This window comes from Hemitrygon akajei, chromosome 7 (assembly GCF_048418815.1).
Source record: "Hemitrygon akajei chromosome 7, sHemAka1.3, whole genome shotgun sequence".
In the NCBI taxonomy this organism is placed as follows: domain Eukaryota; kingdom Metazoa; phylum Chordata; class Chondrichthyes; order Myliobatiformes; family Dasyatidae; genus Hemitrygon; species Hemitrygon akajei.
Genome location: NC_133130.1, coordinates 13,341,870 through 13,365,596, shown reverse-complemented (window position 1 = coordinate 13,365,596; position 23,727 = coordinate 13,341,870). Strand labels below are relative to the sequence as shown.

The 23,727-nt window shown below is 47.8% G+C and overlaps 1 protein-coding gene across 5 annotated transcripts in view; it reads right to left on the bottom strand.

Annotated features, from left to right (window-relative positions):
- The window catches only part of phactr2 (phosphatase and actin regulator 2), a 189,986-nt gene that overhangs the window by 20,071 nt on the left and 146,188 nt on the right, over positions 1–23,727 (bottom strand). For 4 of the 5 annotated variants that reach the window (XM_073050411.1, XM_073050407.1, XM_073050412.1 and 1 more), the window contains 3 exons: positions 20,374–20,776; positions 11,795–12,006; positions 2,126–2,282 (listed from right to left, as the gene is read on the bottom strand). In XM_073050411.1, the coding sequence (XP_072906512.1) occupies positions 2,126–2,282; positions 11,795–12,006; positions 20,374–20,776 (772 nt within the window). The remainder of the gene's footprint in view (positions 1–2,125; positions 2,283–11,794; positions 12,007–20,373; positions 20,777–23,727) is intronic. The other variant, XM_073050409.1, reaches the window with a different exon arrangement.

The window sequence follows — 23,727 nt, the reverse complement described above, 5'->3', positions numbered from 1 at the left end:
AACATCAGCTCCATCCTGAAGAAGGCCCAGCAGCGGATGTATTTCCTGCGGCTCTTGAGGAAATACGGTCTGCCTCAGGAATTGCTGCTGCAGTTCTACACTGCAGTCATTGAGTCTGTCCTGTGCACCTCCATCATTGTGTGGTTTGGAGCCGCCACCAAGCAGGATAGAACCAAACTACAGCGCACAGTGAGGACTGCCGAGCGCATCATTGGAGCCTCCCTGCCCTCTATTGTGGACCTGTACTCTTCCAGGTTGAAGAAGAGGGCGGGGAACATCATAAAGGACTCCTCCCATCCTGCGCACGGACTGTTTGATCTGCTTCCGTCTGGTAGGCGCTTCAGATCCCTCCAGACTAAGACTAATAGGCACTGGAGAAGTTTTTTCCCTACTGCGGTCACTTTGCTGAACAGTTAACTGCCGGTTAACTGTCGGCTAACTATTACTTGGATTGCACTACCTGTATGTATAATCTATATTTTCATTTATATTTATCATTATTATTGTTATGAGCAGAGAGACAACATCTGCCGGAAGTAAATTCCTTGTATGTGCATAGGTACTTGGCAATTAAAGTCTGATTCTGATTCTGATTATTCCAGTTAGGCTCTTTTTAAGATTGGCTGGGGTGGTATGTGACTATTACAGTGCCAGCATGTTTCTGGTGATCGCAAGGCCCTGCTGGACATTGGGAATGTGGAATTCTGCAAGTCCAGTTCACTGGAGTGAACGATGGCGAGGGACCTGCATGGTCTCGGCTGTCACACAGACCAGGTCCTCATCTCGTGAGGTTGCCTGCTGTCACCGCCCGGGGAGATATTCTTGTGTGCGGTTGACTGACAGTTGAACTTGAACTATAAGATAGGGGGTGGTTAATGGCCGGAGGTGTTAATCAGTCCGATGGCTTGGGGAAAGTAAGATAAGGGTTTGATTCCTGCCATTGTCTGTTCTCCCCGTTACCGTGAGGGTTTCCTCCCACAGTCCAAAGGTGTACAGTTAGGGTAGTAAGCTGTGGGTGTGCTCTGTCGGTACGAGAAGTGTGGGACACTCCTGGACTGGACCCAGCACATCTTTGGACTGTGATGGTCGCTGATACAAATGACACATTTCATGTGTGAGGTTTAAAAAAGCTGAAGAGTCAAGAGATTAGCTTTACTTATGTTTAAACATGGTTGTACATAACGTGACACAAGATACGTTATCTGTCCTGCTGAAGGGTCTCGGCCCAAAATGTCGACTGTACTCTTTTCCAGATGCTGCCTGGCCTGCTGAGGTCCTCCAGAATTTTGTGTGTGTTGCTCGGATTTCCAGATCTGCAGATTTTCTCTTGTATATCTGACGGTGGTGGGCGGGGGATGTAGTGGGGTGCATTAATGAGGGGAGGTGCTTATCAGCCTGACGGCTTTGGGGAAGTATAGAAGCTACATGTGAGTGGGGCAAAAGGTCCGTGAGCAGGGTGGGTAAGATCCTTCATGGTATTGTCGATGGCCTTTTTCCAGCACCTTCCTGTATTTCCACTTAGTGGCCACTTTATTAGGTACACCTGCTTGTTAATGCAAATACCTCATCAGCCAATCATGTGGCAGCAACTCAATGCACAAAAGCATGCAGACATGGTCAAGAGGTTCAGTTGCTGTTCAGACCAAAGGTCAGAGTGGGGAAGAAATGTGATCTAGGTGACTTTGACCGTGGAATGCTTGTTTATGCCGGACAGATGGTTTGAGTATCTCAGAAACTGCTGATCTCTGTGATTTTCACACACAACCATCTCTAGAGCTCTCAGAAGATGGTGTGAAATACAAAAAAAACATTCAGTGAGCATCAGTTCTGTGGGAGAAAACACCTTGTTAATGAGAGAGGTCGGAGGAGAATGGCCAGACTGGTTCAAGCCGACAGGAAGGTGACAGTAACTCAGATAACCGTGCGTTACAACATTGGTGTGCAGAAGAGCATCTCTGAATGTACAACACACTGAACCTTGAAATGAATGGGCTGCAGCAGCAGAAGATCATGAACATACAGTCAGTGGCTGCTTTATCAGGTACGCTGAGTCGGGGTAGGCGGGGGCCCGTGATCTACTGAGGTGGCCTGAACTGAGCACAATATTCCAAACAAGATGGCCTACCTGATGAGCTTGTTCCCGATCTGTTGCCGCAGCTCGGTCCACTCCTCACCGGATGTGCGGGGCAGAATGTTCTTCTCCTCCAGCTCCTGCTTGCTGGGCCGCTGGCGTAGTTTGCTGGCGAGTGTGTCCCTCCGCCGGATCTTGATGGCTAGCGCACCTGGCAGATGACAACCCTGGGATTAGCCAAGCCTGGGCCCAGTCGGGTGGGGGAGGCAACGGCGTCAGTGCATGCACCACTCGAGCCAGAGGAGCGGATAGGGCCGGTGGAGGGTGAGGAGGCAGGGACGGGATTAATTCAGCACATGGTTGTGCAGACTGCAACCCACCCACACAGAGGTTCAGGCACAACCACTGGCATAACTAGCTGGGCACAAAAACCTATGCCAGCTGGTTGGCACAGGAGCCTAAAGACTCAGTGATTTAGGAACAGCTTCTTTCCCTCCACTATCATATTTTTCAACGGTCCATGAACCCATGAACACTGTGTCATTAATTGTCGTTTGTAATATCTAGCAGTCTCTTGTTCTCTCTCTCTGTCTCATTCTCCCTCTCTGTCTGTCTCTATCTATCTGTCTGAACTTATTGTAGCCTACAGTCATTTTCAAAAGGCTCACGAAGGTGTCATCCATAATTAGGACCCTCTCCACCCAGGGCACGCCCTCTACCCATTGCTATCATCAAAGAGGAGGTACCGGAGCCTGATAACACACACTTCATGTTTTAGGACTAGCTTCTTCCCCACTGCCATCAGATTTCTGAACAGTCCACGAACTCATCACCAGCTCACTATGTTGTTCTCTTTTTGCACAACACAGCTATTTTATTTGATATTTCTTATTGTAATGGACAATGTTTTTTAAAATGTTGCACTGTTCCGCTGTACTGTGGACAGCATTCTAACTGGCTGCATCACCACCTGCTAGGGGGGGGGGGCTCTGCATGGGATCGAAATAAGCTGCAGAGAGTTGTGAACTTAGTCAGCTCCATCATGGGTACCAGCCTCTGTGGTATCCAGGATATCTTCAAGGACGATGCCTCAAAAAGGCAGTGTCCATCATTAAGGACACACGTACCCTCTTCTCATTGCTACCATCAGGAAGGAGGTACAGGAGCCTGAAGACACACACTCAACCATTCAGGAACAGCTTCTTCCCCTCTGCCACCTGATTTCCAAATGGACACAGCCCGTGAACACTACCCAATCAGTTTTTCTATTTTTATCTTCTTGCACTACTTGTTTAACTATTTAATATATAGTGAAAAGAACTGAATTACAGTAAGCATATTCATTTCTATGTGTATTTCGATAATTAAACCACTGCGTTGCTTAGTAATAATTGTAGCTTTCATGGGGGCAGGGCCTTTCAAATGCTCCATTAAAATTGTTCTGATTGTTGACCGACTGTAGCCTAATGCTTTTCCAATGACCGATGGCGTTTCACCTCTTTCCGATCACTTTATTACTTCCACCTTATTTTCAATCGTGATTGTGATTATTTTCTTGAACAGAAACACTGCGGATTCAGAGCTGCACCGCCGGGACCTAATGTCCACCGCACTGAGACATGTTAAATAAAGTCCGGGGTTCCGCTGGGTCCTAAGATCCACCGCACTGAAACAGGTTAAATAAGGGACTTGAGCATCCACGTTTTTCGGTATCTGCGGGGGGGGTCTCGGAACCAATCCCCCGCGGATAAGGAAGGCCGACCGTATTTTATTTTGCTCTCCGTCAGTTTTCTTTCTTGTTGCTGATTGGTGGCTTGGGGTCTGTGTGGGCGAACTCTTGGTTTCTGTGTGTGAGAGACAGGGTTGGGGTTTGATACTATTGTGGCTGTTCTTTTTTGCGAGGGATGGGGCTGGGGTTTTGGATGATCTGGCTGCTGTTTCTGGGTAGGCAACCTTTTAGGTTTTTCTGTGTGAAGGAGGGGGTGAGGGGATTTGGGGTTTGTAAGTTTTGTTTCTTTTTCACGTGGGGAGGGTGCTGATGTCCTTTCTTTCAATGCCTCACATGGTTTTCATGACTATCTGGAGAAGACGAATACCTGAGTTGTACTGTACATGCATAACTGACAATAAAATGAACCTCTGAACCTGTTACAGCACCCACGATCATTCCTTCTTCTTCTCACAGAAGGAGGCCATTCAGCCCATCATGCCCACACTTGACCTTCCATGTTGCAGATGTATAAAACTTTAGTGGTGAGGCTGGTTTTAGTGATGTGCTGAGCTGAATCCATAACTCTCTGTAGTTCCTTGTGATCACTGATTTATGGTCAGAAGACGACTTGTGTCGGACACCGCGTCATGGTTAGCACACCACTGTACAGTACCAGCAGCCCGGGTTTAATTCCCACTGCTATCTGTAAGGGGTTTGCACATTTTCCATGGTTTCCTCCGGGTGCTCCAGTTTCCTCCCGCAGTCCAAAGGTATGTGGGTCGGTAGGTTAACTGGTCATTGTAAATTGTCCTGTGATTAAATCGGGAGATTGCTGGACAGGGTGGCTCGAAGGGCTGGAAGGGTCTATTATGCACTGTATTAAACACAGAACATCACAACACTGTCAATTACAGCACAGGCCAGGCTTCCTGGCTCACCATGTGTCAACATTTTAACTTACACTAAAATCAACCTCACCATGTTTTCCACAGAGCCCTCCATTTTTCTATCATCTATGTGCCTCTCTGACAGTTTCTTAAACACCCCTAATTTATCTTCCCCCACCAACACCCCTGGAAGCACATTTCACACACTCTGTGTAAAAAAAACCTACATCTGTTATCTCCCTATAATTTCCTCCAATCACCTTAAAATTACATACGTCTCGGAACCTATTCTGCCCTGGGAAAAGGTTCCTACTCGATCTATGCCTCTTATCATCTTGTACACCTCTCATCAAGTCATGTCTCATTCTCCTTCGCTCAATCTATCCTCATAAGACATGCTCTCTAATCCAGGCAGCATCCTGGTAAATCTCCTCTGCACCTTCTCCACAGCTTCCACATCCTTCCTATTATGAGGTGACCAGAACTGAACACAATATTCCAAGTGTGGTCAAACCAGGGTTTTATAAAGCTGCAACATTACCTTGTGGTATTGAACTCAATCAAAATTCAAAATGTTTAAATTTCAAAGCAAATTTATTATCAAAGTACATAAATGTCACCATATACTATCCTGAGATTGTGGGCATTCGCAGTAAAAACAAAGAAACAACAAAAAAGAAGTGAAGTAATAACAATAAATATATAATAAATATCAAGAACCAGAGATGAAGAGTCCTTGAAAGTGAGTCTATAGGTTATGTGAACAGTTCAGTGATGGGACAAGTGAAGTTGAGTGAAGTTGTCCGATCTGGTTCAATAGCCTGATGGCTGAGGGGTAATAACTGTTCCTGAACCTGCTGGGGTGGGTCCTGAAGCTCCTGTACCCTCTTCCTGATGGCAGAGGCTAGAAGAGAGCATGGCCTGGATGGTTGTTATTTCCAGGGACATCGCTCAATGGTTGGGAGGGTTTTACCTGTGATGGACTGGGCTGTATCCACTACTTTATGTAGGATCAAGGCCACCGGTGTTTCCGTACCAGGCCATGATGCAGCCAGTCAATTTACTCTCCACACACATCTATAGAACTTTGTCAAAGTTTTCGATGGCATGTAGACTCTACGCAAACATCGTAGAACTCAGCGATTCCGGAACAGCTTCTTCCCCCTGCCATCTGATTCTTATATGGACATTGAATCTTTGGACACTAACTCACTTTTTTAATATATAGCATTTCTGTTTTCTGCACGTATTTTAACCTATTCAATATATGTATACTGTAATTGATTAACTTGTTTATTAAATATTTATTTATTTATTTATTTATCTCTTTTATATTATGCATTACTGCAGCTGCCAGGTTAACAAATTTCACGTCACATGCCGGTGATAATAAACCTGATTCTGATTCTGAAAGTAAAATCCCTGTTGTGCTTTCTTCATACTGGCACTTGTGCTGGACCCCAGACAGATCCTCTGAAATGATAACACAAGAGTAATTTATAGTTGCTGATCCTTCCCACCTCTGATCCCCTGATCCCCCGCGGGGTCAGGAGCAGGACTGGCTCATGTACCTTCAGTTTCCTCCTGCTGAAGTCAATAATCAGCTTCTTGGTTTTGCTGACGTTGAGAAAGAGGTTGTTGTTGTAGTGGCACCACTCAGGCAGATTTTCGATCTCCCTCCTATACGCTGATTCATCACCACCTTTGATTCAGCCTGTGACAGTGGTGTCATCAGCAAATTTAAATGTGGCATTGGAGCTGTACTTAGCCTCACAGTCATAAGTGTAAAGCAAACAGAGCAGGGGACTAAGCACAAAGCACAATTCCCTGACTGATGAAGGCCAACACAACACACCCTACCAACTCACTTTGAGGGATCTTTGGATGTGGACCCCAAGATCCCGCTGTTCCTCCACACTGCGAAGAATCCTGCCATTCACCCTGTACCCTGCCTTCAATTTTGACCTTCTAAAGAGAACCACTTCACTTTTCCAGGTTGAACTCCATCTGTCACTGCTCAGCCCAGCTCTGCACCCTTGTAACCTCCGGCGACTTTCTACGCCTCAAAAAGGTGGCATCTGTCATCAAGGATCCCCATCACCCAGGACATGTCCTCTTCTCATTGCTACCATCAGGGAGGAGGTACAGGAGTCTGAAGACACACCTTCAACATTTCAGAAATAGCTTCTTCCCTCCATCATCAAATTTGTCAATGGACAATGAACCCATGAACACTACCTCAATATTATCATTCTGCAAAACATAATTCACGACATATGCCAGTGAACCGGATTCTGATTTTCCACACCACCAACCTTTGCGTCATCTGCAAACTTCCTAGCCCACCCTTCACTGAGACCATATGTAGGAGCAGAATTAGGCCATGTGGCCCATCGAGTCTGCTCCGCCATTTCATCATGGCTGATCCATTTCCCTCTCAGCCTCATTCTCCTGCCTTCTCCCAGTAACCCTTTATGCCCTGACCAATCAAGAGTCTATCAACCCCTGCCTCAAATATACCCAAAGACTTGGCCTCCACAGCTGCTTGTGGTAATGAATTCCACAGATTAACCACACTCTGGCTAAAGAAATTCTTCATCTCTATTCTAAATGGATGTCCCTCTATTCTGAGGCGGTATCCTCTGGTCCTAGACTCCACCACTCTAGAAACATCCTCTCCATATTCACTCATTTGAGGCCTTCTAACATTCAATAGGTTTGAATGAGATCCTCCCTCATTCTTCTGAATTTCAGTGAGTGCAGGCCCAGAGCCATCAAACACTCCTCACATGATAACTTGTTCAATCCCAGAATCATTTTCATGAGTCTCCTTTGAACCCTCTCCAGTATCAGCAAATCATTTCTGAGATAAGGAGCCCAGAACCGCACACAATATTCCAAGTGAGGCCTCGCTGGTTGCTTTATAAAGGCTCAACATTACATCCTGTTTCCTCATCCAAATCATTTATAAAAGTCACAACGAGCGGGAGTCCTAGAACAGATCCCTGTGGAAGACCACGGGTCATCGACCTCCAGGCAGAATATTCAGAGAAGCAGGGACCTCTTGCTTACAACTGCGATGAGACCAAACGTGAATGGTGGTGAGCAGTTTTGGTCCCTGTCTCTCAGGAAGGATACGTGCCATGGGGGAAGCATCATCTTCAGATCCTGCAGTTCCTCACTTGTAGGCCCAGTAAGTTCATCCTGGCAAAGACTTCACCTCCACAATCAGCACAGGTACACACAGGCCTGTGTGCTTAGCCCCCTGCTCTGCTCACTTTACACCTGTGACTATGTGCCTGAGTACAGCTCCAACACGTTATACAAGATTGCTGATGACACCACTGTTGTGGGCTGTATCAAAGGTGGTGATGAATCAGCTTACAGGAGGGAGATTGAAAATTTAGCTGAGTGGTGTCATAACAACATCCTCTCACTCAACTTAAATGAACTGATAGCAGACGTCAGGAAAGGGAAACCAAAAATCCATTAGCCAGGAATCATTGGAGGATCAGAAGTGGAGAGTGTCAGTAATTTTAAATTCCTGAGTGTCACCATCTCAGAGGACCTGGCCTGGACCCATCAAATAAACATTCTTGTGAAGAAAGCAGGGCAGCCCTTCTCCTTCCTCAGGAGTCTGTGGAGGTTTGGCATGTCACCGAAAACCTCGGGAAGCTTCTATGGGTGTGCGGTGGAAACTGTGCTGACTGGCTGGTGCGGAAACACCATTGCCTTTGAGAAGAAAAGTCCTGCGAAGGGCTAGTGGAATCTGCCCAGTGCACCATGGGTAAAACCCTCCCAGCCATTGAGCTCGTCTACATGAAATGTCGTAGAAAAGCAGCGTACATCATCAACGATCCTCACCACCCAGGCCATCACCTCACTGCTGCAGTCAGGTCGAAGGCACAGGTACCTCAGGACTGACACCACCAGGTTCAAGAACAGTGACTACCTCACAACCGTCAGTCAGGCTCTTGAACAAAAGGGGGTAACGACACTCATTCTATCTCTGGTGTTCCCACAACCAATGGTCTCATTTTAAGGATTCTTTATCTTCTTATTTCATGCTCATTATTTACTGCTGTTCATTTATATTTGCAGTTTGTTGTCCATCGATCCTGTTTACAGTTACTGTTCTATAGATTTGCTGAGGATGCCCGCAGGGAAAGGAATCTCAGGGTTGAATGTGGTGACGTGTATGTACACTGATAATAAATTTTATTTTGGACTTTGAAGGTTCACCAGGCTGAGAGCTTGTACTGAGGCAATGATGGTCAAGGAGAGATTGGATCAAACAGGCCTGTTTTCACTAGAGCAGAGGGATCTTGGGGTCCGAGTTCATAGCTTCCCGAAAGTAATAGGGTGCTTGAGAAAACACATGTCTGCCTTTATTAGTTGAGGCGCTGAGTTCAAAAGTTAGGAAGTTCTGTTGCAGCTTTTATAAAACTCTGGTTAGGCTACTGAGTGATGGGGTGGAGATACATCTCTACAAAAGGAGGCATAAGGTGCTCGTTCCCTCTGCACGTCACGCTCTGGCAAGGAGTAGCACCTGCTTAGTCCTCACCCCTGCCCCCCATGCCCCCATCACAGTTACGTCAAGGAAGCCACGGGCGCAGGGACTGGATTGTCATATGAGCAGCCGGTGTACATTACAAGTTTTCGTTCTGCAACTACCGACACCAGACAGAAAATCTATTAAGAGTTTTGATAATGGCTGGGGGTCACCCTTCTTACAAAGACACGTCCCAGAAGAAGACAATGGCAAACCACTTCTGCAAAAAAAATTGGTCAAGACCACGATTGCCCGGGTCATACGCCACGGCCCACGATGATGATGATGATGAGTTGGGCCGCAGCTGGAATACTGCATCCAGTTCTGGTCACCCCAACATACGATAGAGGTCGAGGATTTTGGAGAGGGTACAGGAGGTTTACCAGGGTGCTGCCTGGATTAGAGGTCATGTGCTATAATAAGAGTTTGAGTAAACCTGCTGTTTACTCTGGTGTGGTTAAGGGTGTGACGGAAGTCTGAGAGATTTATAGATTATGAGAGGCTCAGATAGAGTGACAGACCGTATCTGTTTCCCAGTGTAGAAATATCTAATACCAAAGGACATAAATTGAATGTGAAAGAGGGCATCTTCAAAGGAGATGTGGGGGCAAGATTATTTTACACCGAGACTGGTGTGTGACTGGAATATGCTGCCTGTGGTGGTGGTAGAGACAGAAACTTTAAGGACTTTAAAGACATGATTCGACAGATACATGAATGTGAGGAAAATGGAAGGCGGAGGGGATTAGTTAGGTTGCCCATTTAATTGGTTCGCCACAACATTGTGGGCCGAAGGGCCTTTTCCTGTGCTGTACTGTGAGCAACAGATACTCTACTGGAGGAACAGCGGACCGAGCAACATCCCTGTCAGTATCTCCTTCCAATTTACTTTGGCCAACTCTTCTCTCATACCACTGAAATTATTTACTCCACTGAAATACTGCCACATCTGACTTTACTTTCTCCCTATCAAATTTAAAGTTGAACTCAATCATATTGTGATCACTGTCTCCTGAAGACTCTTTTACCTTAAGCTCCCCAATCACATTTGGTTTATTAAACAACACCCAATCCAGTGCCCTTAGTAGTTTCAATGACCCATTTCCAAACTGATTTTCCCAATCGACCTGTATGTTGAAATCTCCCATGTCTACCATAACATTGCCCTTTTGACGCACCTTTCCTATTTCCTGTTGTAACCTGTGGTCCACATCCCAGCTACCACTGGGAGGCCTGTGTATACCTACCACCAGGGTCCTTTTACCCTTGCAGTTTCCTAACTCAACCTACAAGCATTCAACATCTTCCATCCTATGTCACATCTTTCTACTAATTTGTTGCCATTCATTACCAGCAGAGCCACAGCACCCCCTCTGCCTACCTTCCTATCCCTCCGATACAACGTGTAACCTTGGATATTCAGCTCCCAACTACAACCATCCTTCAACCACGATTCAGTGATGGCTGCAACATATAACCATATAAGAATTACAGCACGGAAACAGGCCATCTCGGCCCTTCTAGTCCGTGCCGAACGCTTACTCTCACCTAGTCCCACTGACCCACACTCAGCCCAAAACCCTCCATTCCTTTCCTCATACCTTTTTGATTCTGCATCCCTAATGTTCTGATATTCAGCTTGCTGGTTGCAATTTTGCCCCAACATCTGGCTGCCCTTCCTGACAGTCTGACTGCAGGCTATCTTTGCTTTATTACCATTCATTCTATGCCGAGTCCCTTCACTCCAATTCCCACCCCCCTGCCAAATTAGTTTAAACCGTCCCCAACAGCTCTAACAAACCTGCCCTTGAGAATATTCAGGTGGTTCAGGTGCAACCTGTCACTTTTGTACAGGTCATACCTCCCCCAGGAGAGATCCCAGTGATCCAAGAACCCAAAGCCCTGCCCCCTGCACCAGCTTCACAGCTACACATTGATCTGCAAACCACCCTGCTTCTACCCTCACTGGCTCATGGCACAGGTAGCGATCCAGAAATTACTGCCCAGGACGTCCCGTTTCTCAGCCTTCTACCTAGCTCTCTAAATTCTCTCTTCAGGACCTTTTACCCTTCCTTCCCATGTCTATGTACCAGTAAGTATCATGACATCTGGCTGCTCTCCCTCCCTCTCCAAAATGCTGTGGACATGATCCAAAACATCCCTGACCCTTACCATCTGGGTATCTCATTCACTTTCACAGAATCTCCTGTCTGTTCCCCTCACTATCGAGTCCTCTATCACTCCCGTTCCCTTCTTCTCTCTCTTTCCTTCTGCACCACAGACGTTCTCCCAGTGCCAGTAACCCGGTCTGCATGGCATTCCCCTGGGAGTCATCTCCCACAACAGTATTCAAAACTGTATACTTATTATTGAGGGGAATGGCCACTGGGGTGCTCTGCATTAACTATTCATATTGGACAGCAAATGATTTGACGTCAATAAGTGGTGGGACTGGACAGGGTAGTGAGCTTGGGTGGAGGGCAGGTTCGGGTACACCCAAGTGGGGAAGCAGATGGAAGTGGGACGAGCGGCCTCAATTGATAACCCTGCCGTCAGGGGATCTAGTCTCTTACTGTTTAACGATTCCTCATCGTCCTCCTCGTCCGAGTCATTCCAGTACTGCACTGGGTCGGAATCGGAGTCACTCGCCAATGGCTCGGGAATGTTCTGGTTAGGAATCACCACCACCGGCGCCTCGGGTGACAAGTGGACTCGGCCTCTCTCCTTCACACCCTCCGCTTCCTCCCCCGCTGCGTCACAGCATCCCGATTCCACTGCCCTGCTGCTGGGACAGAAGACAGAAGTGATCAGATGGAAATTTGCAGACAATACAGGTAGGCCCTGAGTTACGAACGTCTGACTTACGGACAACTCGTACTTACGAACCGAGGAAGGAGAACGCCGTCCGCCATTTTAAGTCGTTGCCGTTGACACTGTATTGAATGTTTAGCTTTGTATTTGGCTTAAAATTTTCTTAGTAAGATTCACCCTGACCCCGCCCCCCCCACCCCCGTTCCGGTCGGCTGGTGGCGCAGTGAGATCAGCGCTGGGCTGGAGAACGGAGGTTTCTGTGCTGATTTGATGTCGATCCAGTGACTCCTGTATCATCCGTGCCGGGTTGATATCGAGCTCGCAACTCGACCTCGTAAAAAAAACACTGCCATCTCCAGTTTAAACTCCCACGCGGAATATTGTGGAGGATCAAATACCCAAACCCAGCACAGCCCCCACTTGTCCCATTTAGTTTGTCTCAGTGCCATGGTCGTTAGGACCCAGCGGACCTCGGGAGCCGGCCGAGGTCGGGACCCGACGCCCGCAGTGTTTCTGTTCCATTGACGGGAAGCGATCGCGATTGAAAATAAAGTGGAAATAATAAAGCGTTTGGAAAGAGGTGAAATGCCATCCATCATTGGAAAAGCGTTAGGCTACAGTCGGTCAACAATCGGAACAATTTTAAAGGATAACGGAGAAAGTGAGAATAATGGAGCATTTGAAAGGCCCTGCCCCAATGAAAACTACAATTATTACTAAGCAACGCAGTGGTTTAATTATTGGAATACATATGTTTCTTAAGTGTTTTATATGCATAGAAAGGTAAAATATAAACTATATACTAAGACAAACGTTTGACTGACGCTAAATAATACCGGATGTACTTGTTCTGACTTATGTACAAATCAGACTTAAAGATGGATTCAGGAACGGAACTCGTACATAACCCGGGGACTGCCTGTACAAAGTTAGGTGGAGGGGCAGACAGCGCTGAGGAAGCAGGGAGTCTGCAGAAAGACTTGGACAGATTCGGAGAAGTGGCAGAGAGTGTCGGGAAGTGTACAGCCATGCACTTTGGTGGAAGGAATAAAAGTGGAGTCTCCTTCCTAAGTGGAGAGAAAATTCAAATATCGTAGGTGCAAAGGGATGTGGGAATCCTTGCGCAGGATCCCTAAAGGTTAACTTGCAGGTGGAGTAGTGCAATGAAGGAAAATGCAACGTTAACACGAGAAACTCTGCAGAAGCAACAGACACGAAATGCTGGAGGAACTCAGCAGACCAGGCGGAGAAAAGTACAGTCGACATTTCTGGCCTGGACCCTTCCTCAGGACTGGAAAGGAAGGGGGAAGATGCCAGAATAAAAAGGTGGGAGGGGAAGGAGGCTGGTTAAAAGGTGACAGGTGAAGCCAGGTGGATAGGAAGGGTAAAGGGCTGGAGAGGAAGGGATCTGATAGGAGAGGAGAATGGAGCATGGGAGAAAGGGAAGGAGGAGGGGACCCAGGGGAAGGTGTTAGGCAGATGAGAAGAGGCAAGACGCCACTGTGGGGAATAGAAGGGGGGTGGAGGAGGGATTTTTCTTTACCGGAAGGAGAAATCGATATTCATCCCATCAGGTTGGAGGCTACCTGATGGAATATAAGGTGTTGCTCCTCCATCCTGAGGGTGGCCTCATCTTGGCCATGGATCGACACGTCAGAACCGGAACAGAAATGGGAATTAAAATGTTTGACCACCGGGAAGTTCTGCTTTGGCCTGATGGAGAGGAGATACACAACAAAACTGTTCCCCAATTTATGACGGGTCTCCTACCACTACCACTCCCCTACTCTCCCGCTTTCCTTCTGCACCACAAATTTATGCTCAGTGCCCAGTCTGCATGGCATTCCCCTGGGAGGTCAGCCCCCATAACAGCATCCAGAACGGTATAAGGTATTTATTAAGAGTAGAGGAGGCTGCATCAGGAACAGAGGAGGGTCATGTTCTCTGATCTTTCCAGTGTCTTTAACACCGTACGACCTGCTTTTCCAGGGAGTAGGTTTATGGAGATGCTCCACTAACGTCCTGGATTACAGTCTGCCTGTCCAGACGGGATATTGTGGTGAGCAACACAGTGAGACCTTACGGGACTGTCCTGTCTCCCCCCCCGTTCACCGTCTACACCTTGGACTCCAGATACAACCCAGAGTCCTGCCACCGGCAGAAGTTTTCTGACGATTCGGCAGTTGTGGGCTGTATCAGCCGGGGTCGAGAGGCTGAGGACAGAAGAATGGTGGACAGCTTAGTTGAGCGGTGTGGGCTGAAGCCCCTGCAACTCAACATCACTAAATCAAAGGAGTTGGTGATGGACCAAAGGAAGGTGAACAGACGGACATACTTTATTGATCCCGAGGAAAACTGGGTTTCGATACAGTCGCACCAACCAAGAACAGTGTAGAAATATAGCAATATAAAACCATAAATAATTAAATAATAATAAGTTAATCATGCCAAGTGGAAATAAGTCCAGGACCAGCCTAAATTTGGCTCAGGGTGTCTGACACTCCGAGGGAGGAGTTGTAAAGTTTGATGGCCACAGGTAGGAATGACTTCCTATGATGCTCAGTGTTACATCTCGGTGGAATGTGTCTCTGGCTGAATGTACTCCTGTGCCTAACCAGTACATTATGGAGTGGATGGGAGACATTGTCCAAGATGGCATGCAACTTGGACAGCATCCTCTTTTCAGACACCACCGTCAGAGAGCCCAGTTCCACCCCCACAACATCACTGGCCTTACGAATGAGTTTGTTGATTCTGTTGGTGTCTGCTACACTCAGCCTGCTGCCCCAGCACACAACAGCAAACATGATAGCACTGGCCACCACAGCCTCGTAGAACATCCTCAGCATCGTCCGGCAGATGTTAAAGGACCTCAGTCTCCTCAGGAAGTAGAGACGGCTCCACCCTTCTTGTAGACACCCTGCACTCCCATCTCCATCAAGGGAATGGATGTGGAAGTCCTCTGGGACTGCAAATACCTGGGAACTCACTTGGACAATAAACTGGATTTGATTAAAAATCCAGGGGCTCTGTACAAGAAGGGACAGAGCCGACTGTACTTCCTGGGGAGGCTCCTGTCATTCAATGTCTGCAGTACTCTGCCGCAGATGCTCTACGACTCGGTGGTGGCCGGCATTCTACTCTACACTGCAGTCTGCCGGGGCAGCAGGGGGAGGGCAGCTGACGCCAAGAAGATCGATAAACTCGTCAGGAAGGCTGGTTCTGTTCTGGGGGTGGAACTGGATTCCCTGGTGGTCGTGTCTGAGGGGAGGATGCTGCAGAAACTATGGAGCATTATGGACAATCCCTCTCACCCCCTCCGTGACATACAGGATGAACAGAGGAGCACCTTTAGTGACAGACTGATTCCACCGAGGTACACCACTGAACACCACAGGAGATCCTTTCTCCCTGTGGCTATGAGACTCGACAACTTCTCCTCAAGTGTACAAGTGAATGGTTCCTTCTGTATTTGCACTATTACTTTTTCATGCACATTTTGTATTCTTTTTAGTAGCTCAATGCCTACATTTTGTATTTTAAGGTATATATTTATGACTGAGCAACTTTGCAACAATAACTTCCCTCAGGATTAACAAAGTTTTACCTTATCTTAATTTACCTTTATGCTAATAGAAAGCCTCAGCAGATTTGCAGGTGAAGAGCTGCATCACCTGGAAGGACTGTCTGTGGCCCTGAGTGGAGGTGAGGGAGGAGCTGAATGGGTAGGGGTACCACTTAGCCGTTTGCAGGGATAAGTGTCGGGAGGGAGATCAGTGAGGAAGGACGAACGGACAAGGGAGTCGTGGAGGAAACGATCACTGTGGAAAGCGGAGAGGGTGAAGGGCAGCGTGTTCAGAGGCAGTACGGTTCACGGAGGAGAGAAGTTGAACCAGTTGATGCCTCGTCAGCAATTCAAGATAAAAAGATCCAGAACAGGCAGCGAACCGCAGCAGGGTGTCCAAGAAGAGGAGGGTTGGAGACAAGAGAAGGGAGATCAGTAATGATCATCACATTAGTGTCGGATGTGGAATGTTCACTCAATTTGAGAGGATTAGAATATAAAAGCAAGGATGTCATGCTGAGCCATTTTAAGGCATTTGTCAAACCTCGCCTTGCAGCACTGTGAGCAGTTTTGGGTCCTTTATCAAACAAAGGATGTGCTGCCATTTGAGAGAATTCAGAGAAGGTTCCTAAGAATGATCCAGGAAATGAAAGGGTTGACACATGATGAGCATTTGAAGGCTCCAGGCCTGCACCTGCTGGAGTTTAAAAAGAAATGAGGAGGGATTGCATTGAAACCTACAAAATACTGAAAGGCCTATACAGAGTGGATTTGGAGAGGATGTTTCCTATAGTGGGAAAGTCTAGGACCAGAGAGCACAACCTCAGCATAGAGGGATGTCCATTTAGAACCGAGACGAAGAGAAATTTCATTTATCCGCAGAATTTATTGCCACAGCTGGCTGTGGAGGTCAACTCATTGGGCATTTTGAAAGCTGAAGCTGATAACTCTTGATTAGTCAGGGTATCAAAGGTTACGGGAGAGGACAGGAGAATGGGGCTGAGAAGGATAATAAGTCAGCCATGATGGAATGGCCTAAATCTGTTACACCACCATCAAGAATGCCTACCGTGCTATCCCACGCCCTCACTTCGGGAAGTCTGATCACCTGGCTGTACTCCTACACACTGAGTATAGGCAGAGACTGAAGACTGCAGCACCAGTGGTGAGGACCAAGAAGGAGTGGACAAGGGAAGCACAGGAGCACCTACAGAACTGCTTTGAATCAGTGGACTGGGTGGCATTAAGGGAATCTGGATGAGTATGCTGCAGTTGTTACCAACTTCATTAAAACCTGTGTGGATGAATGTGTGCCTATGAAAACTTGCTGTACATTCCCACACCAAAAGCCATAACGAACCAGGAGGTACATCGCCTGCTGAAGGCTAGATCTGCGGCATTTAAGTCTGGTGACCCAGGTCTGTACCAGAAAACTAGGTATGATTTGCTGAAGGCTATTTCAAGGGCAAAGAGACAGTTTTAAATGAGGTTGGAAGTGACATCGGATGTACAGGAGCTCTGGCAGGGTTTGCAAGACTTCCTACAAGGCGAAACCCAATAGCATGAATGGCAGTGATGCTTCACTATCAGATGAACTCCACACCTTCTATGCCTGCTTTGAAAGGGAGAATACAACTATAGCTGTGAAGATCCCTACTGCACCTGATGACCCTGTGATCGCTGTCTCAAGAGGCCCATGTTAGGCTGCTTTTAAGGAGCGTGAGCCCTTGCAAGATGGCAGGCCCCTATGGAGTACCTGGTAAGGCTCTGAAAACTTGTGCCAACCAACTGGTGGGAGTTTTCAAGGAGATTTTCAACCTCTCACTGCCATGGGTGGAAGTTCCCACTTGCTTCAAGAAGGCAACAATTATACCAGTGCCCAAAAAGAATAATCTGCAAACTCCTGCCTCAGCAAGGACTCATTGCAATTTGCCTATCGCCACAATAGGTCAACGGCAGATGCAATCTCAATGGCTCGTCACACGGCCTTAGACCATCTGGACAACACAAACACCTACGTCAGGATGCTGTTCATCGACCATAGCTTAGCATTTAATACCATCATTCCCACAATCCTGATTGAGAAGTTACAGAACCTGGGACTCTGTACCTCCCTCTGCAATTGGATCCTCAACTTCCTAACCGGAAGACCACAATCTGTGCGGATTGGTGATAACATCTCCAACTCGCTGACGATCGACACTGGTGCACCTCAGGGGTGTGTGCATTGCCCACTGCTCTACTGTCTGTATACACATGACTATGTGGCTAGGCATAGCTCAAATACCATCTATAAATTTGCTGATGATATAACTGGTAGCATTTCAGATGGAGATGAGAGAGGAGTGAGATATACCAGCTAGTTGAATAGTGTTACAGCAACAACCTGGCACTCAGTGTCAGTAAGATGAAAGAGCTGATTGTGGACTTCAGCAAGGGTAGGATGAGGGAACATAAACCAATCCTCAGAGAGAGATTGGAAGTGGAGAGAGTGAGGATCTCAAGACTCTGAGGATCTAACCTGGTCCCAATATGTTGAAGCAATTATAAAGAAACCAAGACAGGCAATACTTCATTAAGAGTTTGAAGAGACTTAGTTTGTCACCTAAAACTCTCGAAAACTTCTATAGATGTATTGTGGAAAGCATTCTGACAGGCTGCATCACTGTTATTTTTGTAGCTTCTTTAAGTCTGGTGCAGTAGCCTCCCTCTATCCCAACACAGTCATGTGTTGGCTGTGCCTAGCCTAGCCATAGTCACTATGCCTAGCCACACAGTCATGTGTATATAGGAGCAAAGAGGTCCTTCTGCAGCTGTACAGGGCCTTGGTGAGACCACACCGGGAGTACTGTGTTCAGTTTTGGTCTCCAAATTTGAGGAAGGACATTTTTGCTATTGAGGGAGTGCAGCGTAGGTTCACGAGGTTGATTCCCAGGATGGCGGGACTGTCATATGTTGATAGATTGGAGCGACTGGGCTTGCATACACTGGAATTTAGAAGGATGAGAGAGGATCTGATTGAAACATATAAGATTATTAAGGGATTGGACACACTAGAGGCAGGAAACATGTTCCCACTGTTGGGGGAGTCCAGAACCAGAGGCCACAGTTTAAGAATAGGGGGTAGGCCATTTGGAACGAAGTTGAGGAAAAACTTTTTCACCCAGAGAGTTGTGGATCTATGGAATGCTCTGCCTCAGAAGGCAGTGGAGGCCAATTCTCTGGATGCTTTCAACAAAGAGTTAGATAGAGCTCTTAAAGATAGTGGAGTCAAGGGATATGGGGAGAAGACAGGAACGGGGTACTGATTGTGGATGATCAGCCATGATCACAGTGAATGGCGGTGCTGGCTCGAAGGGCCGAATGGCATACTCCAGCACCTATTGTCTATTGTCTAACACCACCCCTATATCACAGGACTGAAAGAAGCTACAGAAATTTGTAAAATTAGTCAGCTCCATCTTGGATACTATCCTCTGTAATATCCAAGGCATCTTCAGGGAGCGGTGTCTCAGAAAGGCAGTGTCCATTATTAAGGACCTCCAGCACCCAGGGCATGCCCTTTTCTCACTGTTACCATCAGGTAGGAGATACAGAAGCCTGAAGGCACACACTCAGCGATTCAGGAACAGCTTCTTCCCCTCTGCCATCCAATTCCTAAATGGACATTGAACCCTTGGACACGACCTCACTTTTTTAAATATTATTTCTGTTTTTGCACTATTTTTAATCTATTCAATATAAATGTATATACTCAGTGTAATTGATTTGATTAATTTTTTCTCTTTCTATATTATCATGTATTGCATTGAACTGCTGCTGTCAAGTTAACACATTTCATGACACACGCCAGTGATAATAAACCTGATTCTGATCCTGGTCCTATGTTCTGTGGTCTATTGACAGGGGAAGGAATGGTGGGGGGTGGGGTTCAGGGCAGGAGAGGGTCAATCTCATCCGGACAGGTAGGAGTGTGAGGAGATGCACCAGGCGGAGGGCAGTGGTTCAGGGGTCAGGCCCGATCCTCAGGATCACCCTCGAAAGCTGGGGCCTCCTCAAAAGGGTGTGGAGTCACGAGGGTGGGCTGGGCAAGGACCTAGGTGGTCAGATAGTCCCCTACAACAATCCAGTATCGGAGAGTAACACAGCACATAAACAGGCCCATCGGCCCAACCGGTCCGTGCTGACCAAGATTCGAATCCGCGCAGTTCCCACTTCTCTGCGGTTTGCCCACATCCCTCCAGGCCTTTCCTATCTGTTTAGAGCAGTGGTTCCCAACCTTTTTTTGGCCATGCCCCACCTAATCACCTCTAAAATCCTGATGCCCCCTGTGGTGATATATAATTCTTATTATTCAAAAAGTGAACTCCTATTCACCTGGAGGAAGCCTAAAAGACCATTAACTTGGTTTAAACAAGCTTCAAATTACCCCCCTGTGGGGCGTATGCCCCACGTTGGGAACCACTGGTTTAGAGGCAACGTGGTTAGCGCAAAGCTGTTACAGTGCCAGCAATCAGGCCGCTGTCCGTAAGGAAACTGTATGTTCCCACTGTGACCGCGTGGGTTTCCTCTGGGTGCTCAGAGATGTACGGATTACGGGTTGTGGGCATTCTGTGCTGGCGCTGGAAGCCTAGTAACACTTGTGGGCTGCCCCCGCACATCCTTGTATTGTCTTAGCCATTGACGCAAATGCCACACTTCACTGTATGTTTCAATTTGTATGACTAATAAACTTATTTTATTATCTTTATGAAAGGTGAGGCTACACAAACCTACCTCTTTAGAACTTCTTCGAGTCCCATCTGGCCGGCAGATGCTTCTGTTTTCCCATCGGCCACGTTGTATCGAGGGCAGAGGGCGCTGCCCGTAGATGTGGTGTCTGCCCCCTTCTCGGGGTCAGATCGCCTCACGTCCTGACCAGGCCTCTCAGTCTCGGCACTGCCGTCGAGGAGATCCGAGGGTGGAGGGCTGTCAGCTAGTGGTCCACTTTGCCTCGGGAGCACAGGAGAAGGTTGGCACGAGGGTTCGAGTTGTCTCGGAGTCTTGGTGTAAGCGTCCCCTGTGCCGGGGATGTCGGAGGAGTTCGGGAGAAATTTAGTGTTGAGCACAGGCTGCAGTGAGGGCGGGGACAAGGGTGCCGACGTGGAGCAGGAGAGGTTCTCCGACGGGGAAGGTGTATCTGTAACCAGATTGGACAAGATAATCAAAAATCCATTTCATACACCTTCACTCATTTCCGGCCGCGACATTATTACATCTCAGAGTTCGGAGTTCAGAGTTCAATTCTGGCGTCCTTCGTCCTCCCCGTGACTGCGTGGATTTCCTCCGGGTGCTCCGGTTTCATCCCACAGTCCAAAGATGTACCGGTCGGTAGGTTAACTGGCCATTGTACATTGTCCTGTGACTCGACTGTGGTTCGAAGGGCTGGAAAGGCCTATTCTGCACTGTTCCTCTAAACAAGTGACACTCAGAGGGTGGTGCGAGTGTGGAACAAGCTGGCTACATGGACGGGAGGGATACGGAGGGCTATGAGCCCGGTGCAGGTCAATGGGAGCAGGCAGATTAATAGTTCAGCATGACTAGAAGGGCTGAAGGGTCTGTCTCTGTGCTGCAGCCACTGGCCTCAGCAAGGTCAGACCGCCAGATTGCAACACCCCCCACCCGCGAGTCTGCTGGTCTGATGCTGAAGTTGGGATTGGTGGTGGGCACTGGGTTAAGAGGGTCTGATGATCAAAAAGGCGTGCTGAAGTCAAGACATTTCATTAAACTAAATCTCTTATTCCTGTACACGGTCCATATCCCTGCACACTCCTGCAACAACTTAACAATCTCCGAAATACCTCTGTGAATGTGTGGCCGAGGGGGTAGTGATTCACGTTCTGGGATCATTGGGATCTACCCTGGTGTCGACTCAAGATCTACGTCGCTAGGGCCCAGGGCCGTACTGTCCACCTGCACCAGCCCTGGGCCGTACTGTCCACCTGCACCAGCCCTGGGCCGTACTGTCCATCTGCACTAGTCCTGGGCCGTACTGTCCGTCTTCACCAGCCCTGGGCCGTACTGTCCGCCTGCACCAGCCCTGGGCCGTACTGTCCGCCTGCACCAGCCCTGGGCCGTACTGTCCGCCTGCACCAGCCCTGGGCCGTACTGTCCGCCTGCATCAGCCCTGGGCCGTACTGTCCGCCTGCACCAGTCCTGGGCCGTACTGTCCACCTGCACTAGCCCTGGGCCGTACTGTCCGTCTGCAGTACCTTTTCTCTGTACCTGTGATACCCTAAGATATAGGAGCAGAATTAGGATATTTGGCCCATCGAGTCTGCTCTCTCATTCAATCATGGCTGATCCATTTTTCCCCTCCTATAAGACCATAATGTTATACTGTAATGTAGTAGGCAGCAACACAATTTAATTCCCGTCGCTGTCTGTGAGGAGTTTGTACCGTCTGCCCATGATCACATGGGTTTCCTCCTACGGTCCAGACGTATAGGTTAGAGCTCATAGCTTTGGGCATGTCATGTTGGCGCCATGGTGACACTCTTAGGCTGCCCCAGCACATCCTTGACTGTGTTGGTCATTGGAAGGCCTCAGTGGAGTGGATGTTTCTATGGTGGGAGTGTTTAAGACCAGAGAAGACAGCCTCAGCATAGAGGGACATCCTTTTAGAATGGAGATGAGGAGGAATTTCTTCAGCCAGAGGGTGGTGACTCTGTGGAATCTTTGCCACATGCAGCTGTGGAGGCCAAGTCACTGGGTATATTTAAGGCAGAAATTGACAGATTCTCGATTAGCCAGGGCATGCATGAATATGGGGAGAAGGCAGGAGACTGGGGCTGGGAGGAAAACTGGATCAGCCGTGGTGAAGTGGCAGAGCAGACTTAATGGCCGACAAGGGGTGATTGATAAGTTCGTGGCCTAAGGTAGAAGGGGTCTATTTTAGAAAACCTACCACATTTATTTTTCAACATAGTCCCTTCCCACATTTACACACTTAGTCCAGCGGTCGTGGAGCACACGGATCTTGGACCTCCAGAGAGTGTCCACAGATGGGTGATTGATAAGTTCATGGCCTAAGGTAAGAGGAGATGAGTTATACAGCTCTCGTTACATGCACGTGCAGTTCAACTCTTTGAGTGATTATGCAGACAGTTTGAAGCTAATAACTCATCTCCTTCTACCTTAGGCCACAAACTTATCAATCACCCCTCATAATTCTGCTCCTATACCTTACGTTTGATGCAAACGATGCATTTCACTGTTTTGATGCACGTGACAAATAAATCTAATCTTGAATTATCATTTTAAAAATTTTTCTGCATTGTTATTGTAGCACCGTAATGCACGATTGTGAAAAAACGATCTGCGTGTACGGCATGCAAACTAAAGCTTTTCACTGCGCCTCAGTATTGATTTAATTTTAATTTTAGAGATACCGTTCGGAGTAGGCCCTTTCGGCACCCCCCACCCCCGCAACCCCCTCAAATTAATCCCAGCCCAGTCACTGGACAATTCACAATGACTAAGTAACCTACGAACCGGTACTGCTTTGCACTGTGGTAAGAAACCATAAAACGTAGGAGCAGAATCAGGCCATTCAGCCCATCGAGTCTGCTTCACCATTTCATCGTGGCTGATCCATTTTCCTCTAAGCCACAATCTCCTCCCATCTGCATGTATCACTTCATAGCCTAACTAATTAAGAATCTATCAATCTCTGCCTTAAATATATCCAAGGACTTGGGGTCAGCTGCCCATAACAAAGAATTCCACAGATTCGCAACCCTCTGGCTGAAGAAATTCCCTCCAATCTCTGTTCTAAGTGGACGCCTCTATTCGGTGGCTGTGTCCTCTGGTCTTAAACTCTCCCACTATAGGAAACATCCTCTCAATAGATGGCGACGGGAATCCATGCAGTAATGGGGAGAGTGTACGGGCAGTGACGGGACCCACACGGTCACGGGGAGAGTGTACGGGCAGTGACGGGACCCACACGGTCACGGGGAGAGTGTACGGGCAGTGACGGGACCCACACGGTCACGGGGAGAGTGTACGGGCAGTGACGGGACCCACACGGTCACGGGGAGAGTGTACGGGCAGTGACGGGACCCACACGGTCACGGGGAGAGTGTACGG